Source organism: Topomyia yanbarensis, chromosome 1 (assembly GCF_030247195.1).
Source record: "Topomyia yanbarensis strain Yona2022 chromosome 1, ASM3024719v1, whole genome shotgun sequence".
NCBI classification, from domain to species: domain Eukaryota; kingdom Metazoa; phylum Arthropoda; class Insecta; order Diptera; family Culicidae; genus Topomyia; species Topomyia yanbarensis.
The window spans coordinates 163,909,488-163,929,430 of NC_080670.1; the positions used below are offsets into that span (position 1 = coordinate 163,909,488).

The 19,943-nt window shown below is 40.8% G+C and overlaps 5 protein-coding genes across 6 annotated transcripts; 2 read left to right on the forward strand and 3 right to left on the reverse strand.

Moving 5' to 3' along the window:
* Positions 1–282: 282 nt before the first annotated feature.
* LOC131676397 (uncharacterized) lies at positions 283–1,247 on the reverse strand. Of its 2 annotated transcripts, none has more exons than XM_058955466.1 (4): positions 1,026–1,247; positions 799–966; positions 636–742; positions 283–575 (listed from the first exon to the last, which is right to left on the reverse strand). In XM_058955466.1, exons 2-4 carry the CDS (start codon positions 826–828, stop codon positions 347–349), a joined length of 366 nt encoding a protein of 121 aa, XP_058811449.1. In that variant the 5' UTR covers positions 829–966; positions 1,026–1,247; the 3' UTR covers positions 283–346. The 2 variants fall into 2 exon arrangements, with proteins under 2 accessions (XP_058811449.1, XP_058811448.1); XM_058955465.1 differs by having other exon boundaries at positions 799–972.
* A 1,117-nt stretch (positions 1,248–2,364) lies between these two features.
* LOC131679718 (UPF0184 protein AAEL002161) lies at positions 2,365–3,098 on the forward strand. The gene is made up of 2 exons (XM_058960461.1): positions 2,365–2,598; positions 2,663–3,098. Exons 1-2 carry the CDS (start codon positions 2,469–2,471, stop codon positions 2,872–2,874), a joined length of 342 nt encoding a protein of 113 aa, XP_058816444.1. The 5' UTR covers positions 2,365–2,468; the 3' UTR covers positions 2,875–3,098.
* LOC131679710 (nucleoside hydrolase-like) lies at positions 3,099–4,205 on the reverse strand. Its single transcript, XM_058960448.1, has one exon. The coding sequence runs from the start codon at positions 4,099–4,101 to the stop codon at positions 3,136–3,138; it is 966 nt and encodes a 321-aa protein (XP_058816431.1). The 5' UTR covers positions 4,102–4,205; the 3' UTR covers positions 3,099–3,135.
* Positions 4,206–4,333: 128 nt separating this feature from the next.
* Positions 4,334–5,679, reverse strand: LOC131679699 (nucleoside hydrolase-like). The gene has a single exon (XM_058960438.1). It carries the CDS (start codon positions 5,418–5,420, stop codon positions 4,452–4,454), a length of 969 nt encoding a protein of 322 aa, XP_058816421.1. The 5' UTR covers positions 5,421–5,679; the 3' UTR covers positions 4,334–4,451.
* Positions 5,680–6,395: 716 nt separating this feature from the next.
* LOC131679727 (soma ferritin-like) lies at positions 6,396–7,668 on the forward strand. The gene is made up of 3 exons (XM_058960474.1): positions 6,396–6,565; positions 6,630–6,732; positions 6,922–7,668. The coding sequence occupies exons 2-3, from the start codon at positions 6,642–6,644 to the stop codon at positions 7,488–7,490; spliced, it is 660 nt and encodes a 219-aa protein (XP_058816457.1). The 5' UTR covers positions 6,396–6,565; positions 6,630–6,641; the 3' UTR covers positions 7,491–7,668.
* Positions 7,669–19,943: the final 12,275 nt, after the last annotated feature.

A 19,943-nucleotide genomic window follows, 5' to 3' on the forward strand; every position in this document is an offset into this window, starting at 1 on the left:
TATCATACTGCATATATTATTAAAACGACAATTATTGAGGTACCCCGACGATAAGCTTTACGATAACTATTACTTGAATGGTTAGTGTATAATGCTGAGAGCAAAAAATGTTTTTTATGCGAGCATTTACTTTATTGGGGCTGAGCTCGGTTGTGAAGAATCAGAATCGAATTTTGTCGAAAGAAGGTAGAAAGCAAAATTTCAATAGGGAAGACAACGGCCAGATGATATACAGGGCACGTTGGGCTTTCGAAGGAATTTCTGCTTAAATGACAAAACTGATTCTGACTCGGGTGGATGGATTGTTCTACAACATAATTTTGTACAGTTTCATTTGTATAAATAGTTACTTAACAATCAACTTCACGCGACCTTTTACCAAGTTAGCCGGTTTGAGATCCAGATAGATGACACCGTGCTTGTGAATGTAGTGCACACACTGTACCATCTGGTACCAAATTTGCATGAGCGTGTACAGCGGGATATCCTTGCGGTAGCTTTGCACGATTTTGTGCAGATCACTATTACCCTTTTCCATAACCAGGTAAAGTTGGTTAGACTCCGGAACATGACAACTAAAAGTTTATCGCTTCGATTAGATTACACGGAACTGATTTTCTTCTATAAATACTCACTAGTCATACAGCGCTACAACATTTTCATCCCCTTGCAATTTCGCCAACAGTTTCGTTTCATTTAAGTAGCCTTCCACTATGCTGGAATCACCTTCGAGATTCATCAACTGAAAACAATGGGTTTGAGGTATTTTTTTGAAATTATTCCTTCCCGAACACCTACCTTCAATGCACATTCAACGCCCGTCCCCATTTGTTTGGCCGAAAACACTGAACTGGAGCCAACGGAACCGAACTTTTTCAGAACCTGGTATTGGTAATCCTTCCCGTTGAGTGATAACGGGCAACGGTTTCGTCTGTTGTTCGTCGGTTTCCTTTTTAGGTTCGTTTTCTGTAACTATAACAAATAACAGTATTTCAGATGAAATAAATAAAGATATATTCGTTTACCTGCGATGACCGGTTTGTTTACTCATCCATTTTGATCGTGGTTTTGACGTTTCCGTTATTGGTGTTAGTGCGTGCACTGGCTCGCACCGACAAAATTTTCGGTGCCAAATCTCTGCCCCGAAATTGCACTTGGGGTTTTCGATTGATTGACACCGGTTTAGTGGAGTGCACTGAAACTGCACTGTTTTTGCACTTTCTAGCAGAAGTGCAGAAAACTGGGTATGTTCCATTGACACTTCTGCTAGAAAGTGCAAAACCAGTGCAATCCACTACACCGGTGTCAATCAATCGAAAATCCCAACTGGAATTGCACTTTTTTATTGCAGTTCCTATCAATGGAACATGGTGTCGGTGTTTTGACAACACTTCTGCAAGAAAAGTGCAATTCGACACAGATCTTTCATTAGGGCCTAAGTCGCAATGTACTCAAATGGAGAAAAATCAGTTTCAATATTCGGCGAAGGTTTTCTAAATGTAGTTTTTATTGTAGGTATAAATTACTTTATGACCGTGTTTTTCCGGAAGCATTTTTCGTTAAACCTTCTGACAATATAACAAAGAATTTAATTCCTATGTGCTTTTAGTGGGTAGAAACTAAAAAAATGCTTACGCCCAATTTGCATCCCAGTCGTGATTTCGCCCTTCAGCAACCACCATTTGCGGAAGGGCTAAACCGTGTACATAATTTTCAGAAGGGCGCGGTAAATGGGCTAAACTGACTATGTCTTGCTGGGTAGGGCTGGGTAAATGGGCGAGCTTGACAGTATACTTTTTAATAGGGCTCAGCAAATGGGCGCATAGAAACCCAATGTAAAAGAAAGGGCGTGTGAATCTTTTCTTCAAATTTCATGAAAATATCGAAATATTCGAATGTTTATGTGCAACAACTATCGAGTAGACATGATCATAGTAGATATTGCTTATCATTTATATAACAGAATCGCCGTTTATTCTTTTATTTGTGAATAATAACCGTACGCCCGCTTCTGTCTAAAAATGTAAGTTTGGCCTTTATATTCCATATGAGAAGAAGGGCCTAAGTCGAAATCTCGATGAAAATGCATGTTTCGCCGTTTTGTTTTCTTTAATTATACATCGAACTAAAAACCATTTTAACTAATTTTCACCTCAATCTTGTAGTATTTTTGTTGCATAATGTCGTAATAGCGAAAACGCAGTTTGTTTACATTTGCTATTTAAGCCCTAATGAAAAATCTTTGTCGAATTTCAGTGCAGAAAACTACACCAGTTCCTTCAATCGAAAACTCTAAATCAATCGAAAACCCCATTAAAAAACATCTGGTCACTCTGTCAGCTGTCACCTTGATGTCAATCGTTTAAATTCAATGATCGAGCCCAAAAGCATATAAACAAAAGTTTCCAGTACGGTCAGGTGACTGTTGACGAATCGAGTAATTTTCTGGTAAATTCAGTAAAGTTAAAATGACACCCGATCCGAAAGAGAACAAATCGCAGTCTGGTCCCCCGGCAGAACACTCCCCATCCAACAACGCCCAGGATGAACAGACTTCCGGCGAGGAGAATGAGGATGATGTTGAGGTTTCGCTCGATGGTATTACTTTTTCACTGTGATTGATAGTGATGTTTAGCCGTATAAAAACTACCATTCGTTTTAGAATTTGAGTCTGTCAATAACTATCTTGATTCTCTCAACTCCGCTCTGGATGCAATCGAACAACGGAATGACGATCTAAAAGCCCAGTTGCTTAATTTGCTGCAATCGAATCGGGAAATTCGACAATCGATGCAGGAAGAGAATGCCAAAAGTTCGGGATCGGATAATGGACCAGATCCGGAGGCAGCTCCCGAAAATGCGATGGAGCATTGAGAGAATCGCTGAGGATCGTTTAATTTATGCTTTGTTAATATAGTATTCCCTTGTTTCTCGTTGAAAAAGTATATGTAAATAACCGCATATGTATAAACATAACATATAATATATAGGAACAGATTTTCTCGTTATTGGTGAGATGTTGGAAAAATAGCGAACAAAGTGACATTCAGGACGGGATGTAATAATTGAAATAAAAAGAAACAATTCTATTTCAAAAACATTCTCTTTTTCTGTAGATGTACGTGCATTTATTTATTAGATTAAATCTTCAACGTTATGATCGGCAGCATACAACATCAATAGCTTGAATTGATCGGTGTTAATTTTATCAACAAGTCGAACATTATCACGCATACACTTCAAATGATCTAAAACCATCTGGCCCCTTGTTAACCTACCACTTAGTTCAACATCGACGTGGAAGTTTTCAGTGTGAATAACGATTTCAGGTTTAACAAAAACTGCCGCCAGAAACGCATCACATGGCCTCCAAAATGGACGATCGGCGAAAATTTCCGCTTCCGCCAGGTTCAACATTTGTACTGCTTTGTTGGTCGATTTACCCACGACAGTCATCCGCCAATCCATTGGTATGGTTCGTTGTTCCGACAGGCACGTTTCCCACGGAAGCAGTGTGATTGGACAGCGAATGTTGTTGAACACTACGCTCGCAGCCTCTGGATCCGCCCAAAAGTTGAATTCAGCTGATTTAGTAACGTTACCCATCCCGTACCGGTTTCCGCCCATGATGTAAAGATCCTTAATCTGATCCCGTACCTCTGGATACATTTTCAAACAGAGGGCCAAATTTGTAAGAGGTCCGATAAATATTAGCGACAAAGTACCCGATTCTGCGAGAATTCTTCGGGCGAGTTCATTGACAGCGTGTTCCGGTCGAATTATGCTTTCGTCAGGAATCTCCAAGTTTAGATCTCCAAACCCGTCGACTCCGTGGAAAGGTTTCTCTCTCGCTGGTGTCGGAATAACAAGCGCTTCGGTTGCCCCCTTGTATACTGGAACGTCAGTTCTGTCGATTGCGGCCAGAACTCGCACAACGTTTCGGGCGCCATTATCAACATCCGTGTTACCGTGGGTACAGGTGATGGCTTCGACCTTGAAATTGAATTTCTTCTCGCACTTCAGCAGTAGCAGTAATGCCCAGGCGTCGTCCGTGCCAACGTCGACGTCCACAATCACCTTCCGGAATTGGTTGGAAGTCATAGTTAAAACTGAAGATGTAGTAACAGCTTTATTTTTCAGTTGTTGACTGCTTAAAGTCTGTTCATAAACTAGAGTTACTAGGTATATACTATAAAGCGCAAAGTGGCTAGATTAGTCTCTTTAGTAAAATATCTCCGAGAGGTTTGACAATATGCGTGCAATACTCTAACGGGTAAGCTTATCAGATTTGTTGAAGACAAACAACGACGAATGGCTTGATACAAGTGGACTATCAAACGACGACACCAATACTAAATCTGAAATATTTATTAGATAGATTAAACTGAGAATCATTGCTTTCTTTCTATTCCAGTGAAGTGATGATGGTGATTTCGAAATTTGTCTTTATTCTACAACTGCTGCTCGACATCATGATCAGCCGCATACAGCATCAACAGTTTGAACTGCTCACCATCCAATTTATCGACGATGCGAGTATTGTCCTTGCTGGACTTGAGATGATCTGGTACCACTTGACCTCTGGTCAACCGCCCAGAAAGTTCAATGTCAACATGAAAGTTCTCCGCATGTGTAACTATGCTTGGCTTAACAAACACAGCAGCTAGAAATGCATCACAAGGCATCCACATCATCCACTTCTTGTAGCACTTTGCCTCTACTTGGTTCAACATTTGTACAGCCTTATTGGCGCTACTGCCCACGACATTCATTCTCCATTCCATCGACAGATCTTTGTGCTCCGATACGCACGTCTCCCAGGGAAGCAGCGTAATTGGACACTGCACATTATTGAACACGATATGCGCTGCTTCAGGATCGGCCCAAAAATTAAACTCTGCCGCTCTGGTAACATTTCCGACCCCGTGCCGATTACCGCCCATAATGAAGAGATCTCGAATTTTGTTCCGAATTTCTGGGTACATTTTTAAACATAGGGCCATATTCGTAAGAGGTCCAACAAAAATCAAGGAAATATTTCCAGGATCTGCTGATACCCTACGAAAGAGCTCGCTCACGGCATGCTCCGGTTTGATCAAACTTTCATCTGGCAGCTCAAAGTCGAGATCTCCGAAACCATCGAGCCCATGGAAGTGTTGCTCGTGCACCGCAGCCGGCGTAATCAGTGGCTCGCTAGCTCCTTTGTATACCGGTACATCCGTTCTGCCGATGGCTGCCAGAATTCGTAGCACATTTCGCGCAGCATTATTTACGTCTGTGTTTCCGTGGGTACAGCTGATGGCTTCGACCTTGAAGTTGAACTTTTTTTCGCACTTTAACAGCAACAGCAAAGCCCAGGCGTCGTCCGTACCGACGTCGACGTCCACGATCACTCTGCGCTGTGGGCTGTTCGCTGTCATAATGGTACTGTATGGTTTGAATTCATGAAAATGACTGCCAGACTAGAACGATAGGACGCTATAGCGGCTTTGCTGCGTGAAAAGGAATTCGCACAACTACACATACAGCAGCACAGCTGATTTACTTTGAGTTAAGTTATTTATGTTAAATTTTAGTACAATGACAAAAGTCTACAATTTGCGGGTGGATGAACCATTGAACTCGTGATCGTGCTTTTTGTTGTCACTTGTTCATACATACATATGTTGCCATACACGTTCAATATTTTGTCAATACGAGTATTGACGATATTGCTTCAATACGTCAATCCCATTTGAAATGTACGTCGTCAATACAACTTTTTTCCATTACACGTACAATACTTTAGCCAATACTGTTTAGTATTGTCAATAATATTGAACGTGTAAGGCTCGCTTAAAGTGGACCCTACACGAGCAGAAATATTGACAATTCACCAATTATTGATCAAAATATTGATCGGGTAAGGACTTTGAAAATATTGATTGTATAGAATTAAAATGGGATTGACGTATTGAAGCAGTTTTGTCAGTATTTTTATTGATAATGTTCTTGTCTCGTGTAGGGTCCGCTTAATTGCGATACATCTAAGGCACAAAACGGAGAAGACACAAACCGGAAAAACCATTAGGGGTCCTTACACGCGCAATAAAAGTGTCATTACTAAGTAGTGTCATTACTGGAATTGTATAGCACACCTTACACACGCAATAAAGGTGTCATTACTGAAATTGCATGATGATTCCATCATTACTCGATTTACACGATCATTAAAAGTGACATTACTGCTCAGTAATGACATTACTAGCGCCTCGTGTAAGGGGCCCTATTAAAGTCTCGATTGAAGCAGAGCAGGAGTATGATTTCACTTTAAATTAAGGCATCGCGGTTTAACGTGTGAAAAGTGTAACTCATTTTTCACTCACTCTCGCGCAATGCGCATTCGTGAGTTCATTTATTTCGTAAGGGTTTCAAGTCGCAGATTGGAGTCAGATTTTCCTACAGAATATTATTCTTTGTGGTGTTGTGTATAGTGCGCCTGCATAATATCGATTGATTAGCGAACATCTCGTTCGTAGTCATAGAAAATTTGAAACGAGTTTGACGAAGACTAGCAGAATCGAAGGTAAGGATGGACTAGCAACACATCTTGCCAAAATGCTATTATTAAATTTTTCCTACCGAAACAGGTGCCAATCAACATGAAATTCTATTTACTAATATTCGGAATAATCGCGGGTGTTGCCCTCGTCAGCGGGGCCGCTAGCAACGTAGGATGTTCCACATCAAAAGGTAAGAGTCAAATTATTCCTATTAAAGGTAAGAGTCAAATTATTCCTTAGTGATCCTTCTATAAAAACGATAACGATCTGACAAAGAAAGACAAAGAATGATTCATACATTCGCATGTATTCGACAAGCGTTCGGCAGAACTTGTTTTCAACTGTGCTGATTTTAATCATCTACCTTTCCACTCTACAGACAGCTGTACGGCTTACTTCTCCGGATTTCCGCACGTTCAAAGCGATCTGAACAAGTACACCAAACAAATGCTGGACAAGTCGTTCGATTTTCTGATACTTTCGTCGGTGTTCGATGTGTACAGTATGAACCGACCCGGATTCCAGAAACTGTACCGCCATACTTCCGATAAAGCCTGGCAGGACACAATCGACCTGATCAAATATCAAAGCAAGCGAGGAGCCAGCGTAACACTGGTCAAGGGAATCGAGGATCCGACCAACGTACGCAACATCACCGGTCTGCTGCAGAGTAGTGAAAGCTCGTCACTTCAGCTGGCGCTGGACTACGAGAAGACAATGGCCACCGAAGCACATCACATCCACAAGAAGATTTCCCATGCCGATATCAACAAACACTACGACCCGGACGTAGCTCACTATCTGGACGAGAAGCTGATCGAGTATCAGAGTGGAGAGATTCGGAAGTTGTCCGGATATATTGCTAATCTGAATGACATTTTGAATGAAGCTAACACCAAAGATTTGGGCATTCAGATGTTTGACGAATATTTGGATAAGGTGGAGTAAATAGTGGGGTATTAGAGGGCCTCTATTGATGTTTAGTAGAATTTTATCGGATTCGCGTGATCGCTCAGTACTACTATTACCACTACTATAATGCTACAGAATGATCAGTAGCTTAGGGTTGTATCAATTGTTTATTAGCTTAATTAAATGATGTGAACAAATTGTGTTCTGAAATAAATTTGTCTGCTGGTTTTGACAATAAATTATTTGAATTTCAAAGTAGACAGATTTGACATTGTTCAACTGACGGCTGTATGCAAAAATTGATTTATTCGTTCTGCACTTATTGCGTTTCTACTTTTTGTAGTAACAATGACATACGGAATTGCACTAGTAAAGGGTGAATGAGAATTAAAAATAAAAAATGTGCGCAGGAATAATATTAAATTTTATATAATTAGTATTCATGGACTAAACGGCTCTCACGATTCCTTCTCTGAGCGATGTCAAAGTTTAGTTTTATTTTCTAAAGTAACTCACCGCACATAATTGCACATAATTGTTTATTTTTGCACGCGCGTAACCTTGCGATGCCGCCCACCACCCTCTAGTGTACCAACGTTTGTTGATTTACTATGTACTTTATTGGGACTGGGAGAACCATTATATCGATCATGAATCGACCAAAGGGCCGAAGTCGCAATGATATCGAATCGAGAAAAATAGCTTTGAAAATTCGGTTCAGAAAATTAAATCGTATTTTAACAGTGTTTGCATACTGCGCCTTCAAATGTATTGAAACACTTTGAAACAATACTAGTTTTCGGAAGCATAACTAAAATGTTTTATATAATAACGTTTTCGTTGATAAAATTGAAAACAGATTATTTCGCCGAGTGTTGTTATGAAATGTTGATTAGGCCATTTTTGAGTCGCCCTCTTGTTTTGACGACTCTCAATTTCGCCCTGCAGTGTCGCCAAAAAACAAAAATCAAATGTGGCTTTCGCCGTGCTCGCTGGAGGGGAAAATTTGTTATTCTTCCTGGGCGTAACAAGCACTTGGTTTTTGTTTAGGGCGATTCTGTTTACGGACCTTGTAAACAATGATGCTGTCAATTTCGCCTGTATACACTACCTTAGAAATGCAGAGGCGTAACCCGCCTGGCTTTTTGTTTACAGTCGAAAGTCGGATCCGCCGTTTTGTTTTTTATTGATTTTCATGAAGTGTGAAATATTTATAAATGAGTTTTTATATTTTTTATAAAGTATTTTTACTCCTCTTTCAGATATTAATCAAATCTCTGTTTGTGTACATTTGTTAGTTTCGCCCATTTGTCGGTTCACGATCGATATGCTAACACCTGACATTACGAAGCAGAGAGAGCACAGCATAAAATCAAAAAGATGGGTTATTAAAAGCTTTCACCATTAGTACCAACACATGTATATGTGAACATTTTTGCACATAAAAATGCAATGGGCATGTGTTTTACATTTGTTAACAATAATGTTCGGCAAACTTGACCAGACCGAGCGTTAAAACCTACACTGAGAAACAAAAATATGCATAGTTAGCATACTTTCTATTCCTGTCTCTTTTCATCTACTATGATTTTTATGCATTTTCATGCATATACTTCTAGTAAGCATTCAATGAGTGGATAGACCGAATATGTCCAATGCATAAAATTTACAGCAGAAGAAACGAGAGGCAGATAGAAAAGTATGCTATCGATGCATAAATAAAATTCTGCGTGTAGGACAGAACCCATCAGCCTCGTCCCTGCTGTTGAACCACGACACGAGAGTTTCATGTCACTCTCGTGTCGTGGTTCAACATTCTATCGTAGCTAATATCAATATTGTATATCTAAACTAATTGAAAGGCAGACGTTTTTGGAGAGGAGCAGTGTAGGAAGCACCGGTGTGCGGTCGTGTTTTTTGAAGTGCGCGTTTTTTGTTTAAATCCTAGTGAACATTCTAAATGATTATACTTAGCGAACCTAAAATATTAGTGTATACTGCAAGCGTCGGGAGCAGAAATTGTGCAGTGAATCGGTTAATTAGTTAAAAAATCTATTAAAGCGTTCGTGTGAAAGTGAGCTGTGGTTGGCTCGAAGGGCGGCCATCTTCGATAGACACGTGCGGTCGAAAAAATCTTAAATTACCCAAATGAATACGAGAAGTCAAGGGAAGGGCGTTAAAAACCTGGCGGAACAGCTACTGGGCTGAAGCCACCCGCCATGAATGGAAATAAAACCAATGTAGAAACAACCCTGACCGAATTTGCATTTATAGAACCAATCAACTATGAGGGAGAAATTTTAAACCATCCGATAATTGTAGGAAAAATATTATCACAGGCAAACTTCACTCGCTGCAAGGAAATAACAAAACTCGGAAGGTTTAGATATAAACTGGAACTAAAAAAAGAGGATATCATCGAGCTGAAGAAAATTGATTTTGCCAAACATAACCTAAAACTATTTTTTCCGATGTCACTCAAAGAAACAATATGTTTCGTGAGAGGAGTTCCCTTAGATTACACGGACCAGGAGGTGAAGGACAACATAACAGCAGAATTTCCAGTCAGAAAGGTGGAGCGCATAAAAAGGAAAAAAGACGACCAGCTAATTCCAACGAACAACATGAAAGTTGTTGTCGAAGGCAAGGAAGTGCCCAAGTTCCTCAAAATCTATGGCTGTTCCTTCAGGGCGGAAATATACGTATTCCCAGTCAAGCAGTGCGATCACTGTTGGAGGTTCGGACACATCAGCAAATTTTGCAGAGCCAAGGCTCGATGTAGCAAATGTGCAGGAACACACGAAGGAGCCTGCAAAAGCACCACCAAATGCGCTAACTGCAAGAAGAATCACCAATCAAACGATCGTGACTGTCCGGAAAGGAAAAGAAGAGAGAACATCCTGCTAACTATGAGGAGCAGAGGAAAAACGTATACAGAAGCTGAAGCGCTATACCCAAAACTAAATAACCGGTTCCAACTGTTGGAAACGGAAGAGGACTTCCCAGAGCTCCAACCGGTGGAGGAGCCGGAACACTTGTAGCGAAATAAGTGGCCCAAGATCAAGAGGTTGGAGACGCTCCAACAGCATTAATAGAACCAGGGCAACAAGTGTAGAGTGCGATAATGATGAGATAACCGGATTAACGTACAATGCAATGGTAATAGAGTCAGTTCTGTCATAAATCAGACAGGAACTCATTAGACAACTTAGAATAAAGATCTGGATGAAACCGATTATCGAGCTTAGAGATGAGATTGCCGCTCGCTTAAACGATACTAGGATATCGACACGGACCAGTTACTACTTAATACATTCGGAAGGATTAACGATATAATAAATGCAGAGGATAAAACGAACCAAACAGAGAATTTAAGAATAGATTCAACAAACAGAAATGGCTTATAAAGCGCTAAAGATAATACAACACACTATCCAAAGCATCCGTCCGAGTGAAACGAGAGAAGAAAATATACACGTACATGACATCCAATAATATAGGAATAGCATTACTGCAGGAAATTTGGCTGAAGGATGGAGAAAAATTCAATCTGATTTCCAAGAGGAGAAGTGTTACGGTGGGATCGGAATCCTAATACGTGCGAATATAGATTTCAAACAAATTGACATCCCTGCTTTCGGAACACTAGAGGTCGTTGGAATACAATTTTCAGGTCCATTAGGTACGATCAGCCTTTACTCGATGTACCTTCCCCCTAATAACAGCTAGGAAGCTTTAGAAAACCTCAAAGAAGCCTTTCTTTGGTTAGAAAAGGAGCAAGGTGAAGTTATTGTAGCGGGCGATCTCAATGCACATCATTCTAGCTGGAACGCAACAAGTCCAAAATGCAGAAGAGGAAAAATATTAAATGAGTTAATCGAAGGGTCACCCTTCATCCTGCTAAACGATGGCAGTGCGACAATAACGCCAGCCCCAAATAATAGACCAACAGCTGTGGATATTACCCTATCGTTGGTTTCACCCATTATTTTTCGCAGAACTGTTACAACAAAATGCGTAAAAAATACCCATTCATGAAATTCGCGCCAGAATGAAAAATACTGTCCATAGAATTATTTCTGAATTAAACAAAAAACATAAAATAACATTCATTTCACATTATTGTTTACTTATAAAAGTATAGGAATCTAGATAGAAATCCTATTCTAAAACTAATTAACAAAATAAAACCGCCACCTGGATATATTTTTGATGGCTGGATCTTTTGGCTGCTCTAAAAATACCGAACTGGCGCAAATTTTCAACATCCTCAGTAGTCTAAACAGACGTTGTTTTCGAAGCATTGCCGAAATGTTCCGTTTCCGCCACGGACTCCGATGCAGGGCGATAATTTGCAGGTTCCACTACGATCATTCGTTTGCAGGTTAACTCGCTTGAAATAATGCTTAAGGATTTTTCACCCATTATCAAGATCAATATACCCATTGACATTACCTCATCGAGCAGTTGTGAAATGGATAAAAAATACTCATTGATAGAAACAAAAAAATACCCATTTTTTTGACAGCTCGAATAACTTCCGAAAATGGGCAATTTGAATACATAAAATGGGTAAAGTTTTTTTACCGTGTATGCAGATTTTGACGTACATTCTGTTTACACAAAAGAGACTAAAAACAATATCCATATCAACTTTTGAATAGGGCTAATAAGATTTGTAAACAAACTTTTGTTTTGCTGATTTCTCTTATTTTGTTATAATTTCAACACAGAAAACATTTGAAATTGATTCTACCAAGGGTAAATATGTTGATTCAAGTGTATTTTTCATGAAATTCAACTCGGCAGCGGAGTAATGAGCGAAAGAAGTTTGTTTACAAAAATCTCATTAGCCCTTTTGAAGAATTAATATTGATATATTCATTTTATGGGCAGCAATGCCAGATTTACAGACATGTCTGTATTTTACAGACTTTTGATGTCTCCTACAGACGTAGCCAGAGATCTACAGACTTTTTAAAGGGTAATAGTGTTTAGTAAAATTGCACTAGAATAACTGTTTTCGAATACGAGTGATTCCTTCACAATAGAATTCTACTTTCAATCTATTTTTTAAGTAAAATTTTAGTGTAACTAGGATTTTTCACAACCATCTACAGACTTTTACAGACATTTTAGTTACTCATCTACAGATATTTCAAAAAAACATGTGGCATCGCTGTTTATGGGTAGTCCCACTTTCCCTCCAAAATGCGTACTTCATAGTTATAATAAAGTTTGTTGTGATTACCGTGTGGGTAGTATCGCCCTTTTCAAGAAAAAGCGTTGAAGTGAAATATGCTGTCAATGCAAACATATTTAATCGTGGAATATTTAAAATGATCGGAGAATATTAATATTATTGCATTGATTCAACTATAACGAATAATTGTGCATGGATTCGCTAAGTATATTAATACACTATCGTTTAGTTGAATTTTCATCAATTTCCATGCACTAATGAAAAAAGCATTCGGCGCGTTCGCGTTCAATTTCTCCGAGGGTGTAAATAGGTCTTCAGTTCCAAAATTCCATTCTCACTTCTTGTTGGAAATAGAAATCTATTCCAAACTACTCCAATGCCAACCTCAACAAGTCCAATAATTTCATCTCAAAATCATGGTATGTCGTTCCTCGTTTATTCCGTTTATTTTCACAAGGTATCCCGGATAGAATTTTACAATAGCATTTACCCTACAAACAATCATAAAACAATCATAACTCTCCGAGCTCTCGATCGAAGTGGTTCGTTTTCTGGTGCTGTGCATAAAGTGAACAAGAATATATATTGACAGTGAAGGTCAACTATTGTTTGAGGCAGTCTTTGTTCGCCGGTGCCTAGGCTGGTGAAGTGAATACCAGAATTGCCGGACACGCCGCTATATAAGCTAAGTATTATTTTTCTTTCTTTCGTTTCCCTTTCCCCGATCGGTCTACTTTTCCCTTTCCCCTGAATACAAGTTTCATCTCTCGTTTACACCACGTGCTATCCTCGTGCCTAAATGGCCGAGGGCGAAGGAACATTGGATGGGAATGATATTCCCATGGATTTACCGGATAAACCCGATATTTCTCCCTCCCCTGATTCCCCCAGTCCTCCCCGTATTAAAACATACCCAGCCAGTTCAAATGGACCCTGGGTGGTGTATTTCCGGCCCAACACGAAATCGCCCAATATTCTAGAAATATCACGGGAGCTGACTGCTAACTACCCGGCCGTAGCTCAGATAACACGTGTTCGAGCTAATAAGATACGCGTTATAGTAAATGACCTCGATCAGGCAAACCAGATTGCTCGCAGCGAGCGTTTTACGAAACATTTCAGAGTGTATGTGCCTTGTAGGGCAGTGGAGATCGATGGAATAGTCGCCGAACCGGGTCTAAAGTGCGAAGACCTGTTGAAGTACGGGGTTGGCTGCTTTAAGGACCCTTCACTTCAAAAGGTGAAGATTCTGGAATGCAAGCAATTGTATTCCGCAAAAACAGAAAATGATAAGACGACTTATTCTCCGTCAGACTCGATTCGGGTGACTTTCTCCGGGTCTGCTCTTCCCAACTATGTCCTCCTGGATAGGGTTCGCTTACCCGTTCGCCTGTTTGTACCGCGGGTAATGAACTGCAGCAATTGCAAGCAACTGGGCCACACAGCCACTTATTGTGGCAATAAAAAACGGTGCGGCAAATGCGAGGGAGAGCATGAGGATGACGCTTGCGGTGGAGAAACTGAGAAGTGTATTTACTGCGGGGGCCCTCCGCATGCTCTTAAGTCATGCCCGGCGTACAAGCAGCGCGGGGATAAAATTAAGCGCTCCCTTAAGGATCGCTCGAGGCACTCTTATGCAGAAATGCTAAAGAATGCTTCGCCATCTGTCCCTTCCGAAAATTCCTTTGCTCTTTTGGCTGGCGTTGAGCAAGAATCTGACGATCCACAAGAGGGAACATCATTGGTGAACCCAGGGGAATCCAGGAAGAGGAGAAATCTAGCCTCCCCTAAATTGCCTCGTAAGGGTGCCAAGGTGTCGTCCCCTCAGAGTGCGCCAACTACAATCAATAAATCCAACGGAAGTGATGCACAAAAGCCGAAGCAATTTGCTCCAGGACTTGGAAATCTTAATTCTAACAAGGAGTACCCACCACTTCCAGGGACACCAAAAACCCCAAGTGTCCCCTTTTTTCAAACAGATACTCAGTCCAGTAGCGGACTAATGAAATTTTCTGACATAGTGGACTTAATTTTCACAGCTTTCAATGTTACTGATCCTCTTAAAAGCCTTCTGATACGTTTTCTCCCTACAGTGCAAACATTTTTGAAGCAGTTGACTACTAAATGGCCCCTCCTTGCAGCGATCGTATCCTTCGATGGCTAAGTCATCGAACGAGGTCACCGATTCGATCACTGTTCTACAGTGGAACAGCAGAAGTATCCTCCCGAAAATCGATTCCTTTAAATTTTTACTAAATAGTTTAAAATGTGATGCTTTCGCATTATGTGAAACTTGGTTAACTTCCGATATAAATCTCAACTTCCACGACTTTAATATAATTCGTCTGGATCGAGAAAACCCCTATGGAGGAGTACTTTTGGGGATCAAAAAGTGCTATTCTTTCAACCGAATTAACCTCCCTTCGACACCAGGCATTGAAATTGTCGCTTGTCAAGTTTTAATCAAAGGTAAAGACCTTTGCATTGCTTCCATCTACATTCCTCCTAGAGCCTCGGTAGGGCACCGAACGCTTTGTAATATCACGGAATCCTTACCGGCACCGCGGCTAGTTCTGGGAGACTTTAACTCGCACGGTACGGTATGGGGCTGTCTTCATGATGATAATAGATCAACATTAATCCAAGATCTTTGCGATAATTTCAACATGACCATCTTAAACACGGGAGAAATGACGCGGATTCCTACACCACCAGCACGCGCAAGCGCGTTGGATTTATCGCTTTGCTCGACATCGCTACAGTTAGATTGCATGTGGAAGGTGATCCCTGATCCCCACGGTAGCGATCATTTGCCTATCGTGATTTCAATTGCTAACGGTTCAAGACCATCGGAAACAATCAATGTCTCGTATGACCTCACACGGAACATTGATTGGAAGAGTTACGCGACCGCGATATCCGTTAAAATCGAATCCACTCAAGAACTTCCTCCGGAGGAAGAGTACAGGTTTTTGGCTGGCTTGATTCTCGACAGTGCGAATCAAGCTCAGACTAAACCAGTACCCAGCGCGAATACCCATGGACGGTCTCCCACCCCGTGGTGGGATAAAGAGTGCTCAGAGCTGTACGCGGAAAAGTCCACTGCATATAAGGCCTTCCGGGAAGACGGGTTACCCGCTAGCTATCTACAGTACGCGTCGTTAGAAAGGCGAATGAAGAGTCTAATGAAAGCCAAAAAACGTAGTTATTGGCGCCGGTTCGTCGACGGGTTAACGAGAGAAACAGCGATGAGCACTCTTTGGGGTACGGCTCGACGTATGCGTAACCGTAATAGTACCAACGAGAACGTGGAATATTCAAACCGTTGGATATTTGCTTTCGCCAAGAAGATCTGTCCGGACTCTGTCCCGGTACAGAAAACGTACCGCGCCGCGTCTCCTCACGATACCGCGAACGAAACACCGTTTTCGATGGTGGAGTTCTCACTTGCTCTCTTATCATGCAACAATAACGCCCCAGGGTTAGACAGAATCAAATTCAACTTGCTGAAGAATCTACCTGACACTGCAAAAAGGCGCTTGTTGAATTTATTTAACAAGTTTCTTGGGGGTAACATTGTCCCTCATGACTGGAGGCAAGTGAAGGTCATCGCCATCCAAAAACCAGGAAAACCAGCCTCCGACCACAACTCATATCGGCCGATTGCAATGCTGTCCTGTATTCGGAAGTTGTTCGAGAAAATGATCTTGTTTCGCCTCGACAATTGGGTTGAAGCAAATGGCTTACTGTCAGATACACAATTTGGCTTCCGCAAAGGCAAAGGGACGAACGATTGCCTTGCGTTGCTTTCTACAGAAATCCAAATGGCCTATGCTAACAAAGAGCAGATGGCATCAGTCTTCTTGGATATTAAGGGGGCTTTTGACTCAGTTTCTATCAACATTCTGTCAGAGAAGCTGCACCAGCATGGTCTTTCGCCAATTTTAAATAACTTTTTGCTAAACCTGTTGTCTGAAAAGCACATGCACTTTTCGCATGGCGATTTAACAACATCGCGATTTAGCTACATGGGTCTTCCCCAGGGCTCATGTCTAAGTCCCCTGCTCTACAATTTCTACGTGAATGACATTGACGATTGTCTTGCCAATTCATGCACGCTAAGGCAACTTGCAGACGACGGCGTGGTCTCTGTTACAGGGCCCAAAGCTGCCGATTTGCAAGGACCATTACAAAATACCTTGGACAATTTGTCTGCTTGGGCTCTTCAGCTGGGTATTGAGTTCTCCACGGAGAAAACTGAGTTGGTTGTTTTTTCTAGGAAGCATGAGCCGGCGCAACTCCAGCTTCTATTAATGGGTGCAACGATCAACCAGGTTTTCACATTTAAATATCTCGGGGTCTGGTTCGACTCTAAAGGTACCTGGGGATGTCACATTAGGTATCTGAAACACAAATGCCAACAAAGGATCAATTTTCTCCGAACAATAACTGGAACATGGTGGGGTGCTCACCCAGGAGACCTGATCAGGTTGTACCAAACAACGATATTGTCGGTGATGGAGTACGGGTGTTTCTGTTTCCGCTCCGCTGCGAACATACACTTCATCAAACTGGAGAGAATCCAGTATCGTTGCTTGCGCATTGCCTTGGGTTGCATGCACTCGACCCATACGATGAGTCTCGAAGTGCTGGCGGGCGTTCTTCCGCTAAAAAATCGATTTTGGGAACTCTCATATCGATTGCTCATCCGATGCGACATTCTGAACCCGTTGGTGATTGAAAACTTCGAGAGGCTCGTCGAGCTTAATTCTCAAACCCGATTTATGGCCTTGTACTTCGACTACATGGCACAGAGCATTAATCCTTCTTCATATACTCCCAGCCGTGTTCGTTTCCTAGATACTTCTGATTCTACTGTATTCTTCGACACATCCATGAAGGAAGAGATTCGTGGAATCCCGGACCATATACGCCCGCAAGTGATCCCCAATATATTTTATAATAAATTCCGAGAAGTCGACTGTGACAAAATGTTCTACACTGACGGATCAAATCTCGATGGGTCCACTGGCTTCGGTATCTTCAACAATACTATCACCGCTTCATTCAAGCTCAATGATCCCGCTTCAGTTTACGTCGCAGAGTTAGCTGCAATTCAGTACACCCTTGGGATCATCGACACTCTGCCCACAGATCACTACTTCATCGTTTCGGACAGCCTCAGCTCTATCGAGGCTCTTCGTGCGGTGAAGCCTAAAAAGCAATTCCCGTATTTTCTGGGGAAGATACAGGAGTCCTTGTGTACGTTATCTGAAAAATCTTATCAGATTACCTTTGTTTGGGTCCCCTCTCATTGTTCTATCCCGGGCAATGAAAAGGCCGACTCATTAGCAAAGGCGGGCGCATTAAATGGTGACATATACGAAAGACCAATCTGCTTCAAAGAATTTTTTAGTATTTGTCGTCAGAGGACACTCAACAGTTGGCAAACCTCCTGGAGCAATGGTGAACTTGGACGATGGCTACATTCGATTATCCCAAAGGTATCAACGAAACCTTGGTTCAGGGGGATGGATGTGGGTCGGGATTTTATTCGTGTAATGTCCCGACTTATGTCCAACCACTACACCTTAGATGCACATTTGCGGCGTATTGGGCTTGCGGAGAGTAGTCTGTGCGCTTGTGACGAGGGCTATCATGACATCGAGCACGTTGTCTGGGTATGCGCCGGGTATTTGGACGCCAGGTCTCAGTTAAAGGATTCCCTTCGGGCCCGAGGTAGACCACCCAATGTCTCAGTCTGAGATATGCTGGCAAATCGTGATTTCCCCTATATGTCCCTTATTTATACTTTCATAAAAACGATAAATATCCCAATTTAGCCCCCTACTTTTTATTTCTCGTTTTTAGAAGTTTCCTCTTGCCGTGTGGAACCGATATGCTTCAGACTGCCACTATGTAACCGCCGTCGCCCTTATCACTACGGAATCTGAAGCGAGAGCGACTCGAGGTCCGAAGGATTCCCTTTGAAAGATTCCCCGCGGGTCCGAAGAATACCATCCGTCAATCCGACCTACTAGACTGAGGCGCAAATTTGTTTCGCTGATCTCCCGTTTGCCCGAAAGCTGCTCTTCTCTACCGGTCACCATCTACGCCTTCTCTCCCCTGTCCTTGATAAAACTACTTCTACACCGATTTTGGAAATGACCAAGCATAAGTATCCGATAAAAAATCAAATTTGTATTCCGTATTCCTAGTTTTAAGATAGTTGTAATTTCTACTCTTTGTTAAAACTATTGTCCCCCATCTTGTAAATAGAATTGTATCTCTAGTTTTAAAACATCTGTAAAATTTTTCATAAATATTTGTTCCCCCTTTTGTGAACCAAACTATATTGTTAGTTTTAAGATAACTGTAAATATTTCCTAGAAAACTATTACTATTGAATTCCTTGTTTTAAAATTTTTCATAAAAAAAAAATCTTTTGCCCCCTCTCTTATATATAAATTTTTTTTTTTCTAGTCTTAAGATAGCTGTAAAATTTTTTCTCTTTTATAAAAAAAATATTTCAACATTGTAACCTCCTAGTTTTAAGATATTCAAAATGTAAAAACAAAATAATTCAGCACCGCCAAGCTAACGCATTTGTGCCTATCAAATAAACGAAATGGAAAAAAAATCATAGAACAATAAATATTATAGTTATTACTGTTTCAACATTGTTCGATGCCAAATTCTCACAGCAGATTTACAATAAAATTTCATGTAACAATAAATTTCACTGTTCAGCAAAAAACTGATACAGTGCATTCACATTAAATTATACTGTTTTCGAGAAAAAATGTATGGAGAAAAATTGATTTTTTTTTCAATGTTAAGATACATAACCACCCCCCTTTTTCACTGTAAAAGTCTATTTTACATTGAAATTCACTGTAAAAACGTTAAAGTTTATTGTTTTTGTATTGTAGCATAACACTAAAACTTACTGTAAATTATTGTAAAATTATTGTTCTGTCACAGTGAAAATCATGATTTTGTTACTGTACATTTCTATTCGGGATACCTACACCGAGCAAAAAGCATCTGAGAATTTCATAAGTCTCGGCATATGAACCAGCCTTCTGACGATGCCATTGAACGCTTTAGAATGTCATAGGCAGGCTTATGAATTCATTTATCTTTATTCATGCACTCCATAGACGTACAAATAATGTATTTCATAAAACAGTCTTATGATTTTGCTCCAATATATGCGTTTAAAATTTCATAAGTTTTTCTTAAGGAACCCATATGAGATCTGTTATTGATTCTATAAAATTATA

What these genes read in the sequence shown, in the direction of transcription:
- LOC131679727 (XM_058960474.1), top strand. Translation starts at nt 6,642, where the DNA reads ATGAAATTCTATTTACTAATATTCGGAATAATCGCGGGTGTTGCCCTC. An exon ending in AGGATGTTCCACATCAAAAG is followed by an intron (nt 6,733 to 6,921) that starts GTAAGAGTCAAA and finishes TCCACTCTACAG; the next exon opens with ACAGCTGTACGGCTTACTTC.
- LOC131679699 (XM_058960438.1), bottom strand. Translation starts at nt 5,420, where the DNA reads ATGACAGCGAACAGCCCACAGCGCAGAGTGATCGTGGACGTCGACGTC.
- LOC131679710 (XM_058960448.1), bottom strand. Translation starts at nt 4,101, where the DNA reads ATGACTTCCAACCAATTCCGGAAGGTGATTGTGGACGTCGACGTTGGC.
- LOC131676397 (XM_058955466.1), bottom strand. Translation starts at nt 828, where the DNA reads ATGGGGACGGGCGTTGAATGTGCATTGAAG. An exon ending in GCGTTGAATGTGCATTGAAG is followed by an intron (nt 743 to 798) that starts GTAGGTGTTCGG and finishes CATTGTTTTCAG; the next exon opens with TTGATGAATCTCGAAGGTGA. An exon ending in GTTGTAGCGCTGTATGACTA is followed by an intron (nt 576 to 635) that starts GTGAGTATTTAT and finishes ATAAACTTTTAG; the next exon opens with TTGTCATGTTCCGGAGTCTA.
- LOC131679718 (XM_058960461.1), top strand. Translation starts at nt 2,469, where the DNA reads ATGACACCCGATCCGAAAGAGAACAAATCGCAGTCTGGTCCCCCGGCA. An exon ending in TGTTGAGGTTTCGCTCGATG is followed by an intron (nt 2,599 to 2,662) that starts GTATTACTTTTT and finishes CATTCGTTTTAG; the next exon opens with AATTTGAGTCTGTCAATAAC.